Source organism: Limulus polyphemus, unplaced genomic scaffold, assembly GCF_000517525.1.
Source record: "Limulus polyphemus unplaced genomic scaffold, Limulus_polyphemus-2.1.2 Scaffold2199, whole genome shotgun sequence".
In the NCBI taxonomy this organism is placed as follows: Eukaryota; Metazoa; Arthropoda; class Merostomata; order Xiphosura; family Limulidae; genus Limulus; species Limulus polyphemus.
In genome coordinates this window covers 145,670-148,766 of record NW_013667809.1, presented here as the reverse complement: position 1 = coordinate 148,766, position 3,097 = coordinate 145,670, and the positions used below count along the sequence as shown (strand labels likewise).

The window sequence follows — 3,097 nt, the reverse complement described above, 5'->3', positions numbered from 1 at the left end:
AACAATATGTACTAATACAATGTGTACTAATACAATATGTACTAATACAACATGTACTAATACAGTGTGTACTAAAACAATATGTACTAATACAATGTGTACTAATACAATATGTACTAATACAACATGTACTAATACAGTGTGTACTAAAACAATATGTACTAATACAATGTGTACTAATACAATATGTACCAATACAATGTGTACTAATACAATATGTACTAATACAACATGTACTAATACAATATGTACTAATACAATGTGTACTAATACAATATGTACTAATACAAAGTGTACTAATACAATGTGTACTAATACAATATGTACTAATACAATGTGTACTAATACAGTGTGTACTAATACAATATGTACTAATACAATGTCTACTAATACAATATGTACTAATACAATGTCGACTAATACAATATGTACTAATACAATGTGTACTAATACAATATGTACTAATACACCGATATAGTACATCAACTAAGTCGTACTAGTTTTAAGGCACTAACTGATATTAGAGGCATGTTAAAGAAACAACCAGATTAAGCTTATACCGTAAGCTCCTGTTTACCTAATCTAATTTTCTTCAAATCAGAAAACATCTCACCTGTTATTGAACGACAACCAAATTTCAGAGCTTTTCTATACCATTCAACGGTAGAAAGAGGAATTTCTCGGTTTTGAAGATGAATGCTTAAAGATAAAAATGCCCTATTTTTATATCGATAATCATTTAGCGTCAATACCTCTTAACAAAAAACAGTAAACAAATAATGAACAATAAAACAGTTGACAATAATATGTCTTAAAAAGGACTCGTAGGTTGCATCCGGACATTTTCATTCGTGATGGCATTTGCTTGTACTATAATTTTTTTATGGAAAAATATTAACTTCATGGCTATACACATTATTTAAAAAATATTCATATTGCTTATAAATCTTCAATAATAGAAATGTGGTTCTCGAAATGCGACAGTAGGAATATTATATGTTTATATTTCAGGTTGATAGTTCCAGGACGTATTTGATTAATTATAACGTACATGTTATTCAAAAATAACGTAAATAGATTATATAAATACGAATGGGAATTTAAAAGTGGTATTACCTCAGCCAGTGGGAAAGGATACCAGGTTTTAGTCCTTTCTTTCCACGAATTTTGGAAAATATTTCAAAACTTTTTCTCGGATATCAAAGAAACATCGCAACTTGTAAATACCAAATATTATCGTTCCATTATTAAATACCAAATATTAAACTTCGCGCGTTTCTTTGTAGCATAAATCATGAGCCAGCTCCCGATAACTCTGAAATTTTTTTTCTGGTTATATTAATATCATGAATCTTAATACAATGTCACCGAATGCTTTTTTATCAATACCAGGGCTAGAAAATGGTTTCATTTACGTAAAATAACGCAAGTATGTTATTTTCTTCTATTTTAAATGTAATTAATTATAATAAAATAGGCTTCAAAATAATGAAATGAAACCTTCTATTGTAAAGTGCTCCCCAGTGGCACAGCGGTATGTCTGTGGACTTACAACGCTAGAATCCGTGTTTCAATACCCGTGGTGGGCAGAGCACAGATAGCCCATCGTGTAGCTTTGTGCTTAATCACAAACAAACTCTTGTAAAGCATATCGCTCTTAGAATTAAAGATTAATCAAAAAACATAAGGTAATTTCGAGAAACTGCTACTAGAGGGGGTCATTCGTAGGTAACTCGCAGTAATGACGTTTTAATTGAACTATTACCTATCGCCATTTATTTCATCCTTAATTTAACATACGGAATTTAGGGATTTTCTGTAGATTACTGTCGTTGTATTGGCAAAATGCCAGGAAAAAAAAAACTTATGGTTTACCATTAAAGGTTATATATTTTTCATACAACCTACTGTTATAGCTGCGTGATATTGATGCTGCATCTCACGTGCCAAGCTCGTGGTGGATTATGAAGAGGAACATCAATTAACCTGAAAGATCAAGCTAGCATGTACGCGTTGGCGGACTACTATCACAAAGTGTTCTCGTTGCTGTCAACTTTTTTGATTTTTATTTTGCTATTATCTAATATTGGATTAGACATGTATGCCTTTGATTATCTCCTCGATAATTAGAGCTAAACTTGCGTGTCTTTAATTACATATTTTTCTAGGATAAACATCTCACTTACTGGAAGGTTTCTTCGTTTTATTTTGAATTACCATTGTTCGTGATTTGGTTTAAATTTTACATAGTTTATACGATTTGTTTAAATCTTTTATAGTATGACTAGGACAAAACTATTACATCTCTTAGCGAGCACATGTTTTGCTATTGTCTGTTATTAGATTATTATTCCACTTTTTACAGCCTGATTATGCATATTTGACGCTTGTTGCTTACGTGGTTAAGGCGCTTGCCTCGCAATATGAGCGTCGCGAGTTCGAATCCCCGTCCCATCAAAGATGCTCGCCCTTTCAGCCGTGGAGGCGTTATAATGTTACGGTCAATCCCACTATTCGTTGGTAAAAGAATAGCCCAAGAGTTGGCGGTAGGTGGTGATGACTAGCTGCCTTCCCTCTAATCTTTCACTGCTAAATTAGGGACGGCTATCGCAGATAACCCTCTTATAGCTTTGCGCGAAATTCAAACAAACCAAACTATGTCTGCGGACTTCTACTGCTAGAACCCGGGTTTCGATACCCGTGGTGGGCAGAGCACAGATAGCCCTTTGCGAACTTTGTGTTTAATAACAAACAACAACGTGTGTAATATTCCGTTTGTCAATAAGAATTCTAAGCTTCCCAGAGTTATCGCTAGGGAAGAAAGTTAAATGAAAACAAATTGTCACTTACAATGTGCTTGACGATGATATGACGTACTGAGCAAGAGGTTGTGACATATCTTGAAAAACAGATTGATGAGAGGGGTTCATCACGTCACAGTATTCTGAGAGCAAGAATCTCGTGAATCCTAGAAACAACAACAACAAAAGGAACCTTTAACTGTGGAGGAATATACTAACTATATACACAATAACACGCACCTTTAAGTATGGAAAAATATTCTGATATACTAACTACATACACAATAACACGCACC

The 3,097-nt window shown here is 33.4% G+C and overlaps 1 protein-coding gene across 1 annotated transcript in view; it reads right to left on the bottom strand.

Moving 5' to 3' along the window:
- The window catches only part of LOC106466232 (inactive phospholipase C-like protein 2), a 203,160-nt gene that overhangs the window by 57,517 nt on the left and 142,546 nt on the right, over positions 1 to 3,097 (bottom strand). Inside the window, exons 9-10 of the mRNA XM_022394212.1 lie at positions 2,851 to 2,968; positions 614 to 699 (exon numbers count right to left, since the gene is read on the bottom strand). Coding sequence (XP_022249920.1) covers positions 614 to 699; positions 2,851 to 2,968 — 204 coding nt within the window. The remainder of the gene's footprint in view (positions 1 to 613; positions 700 to 2,850; positions 2,969 to 3,097) is intronic.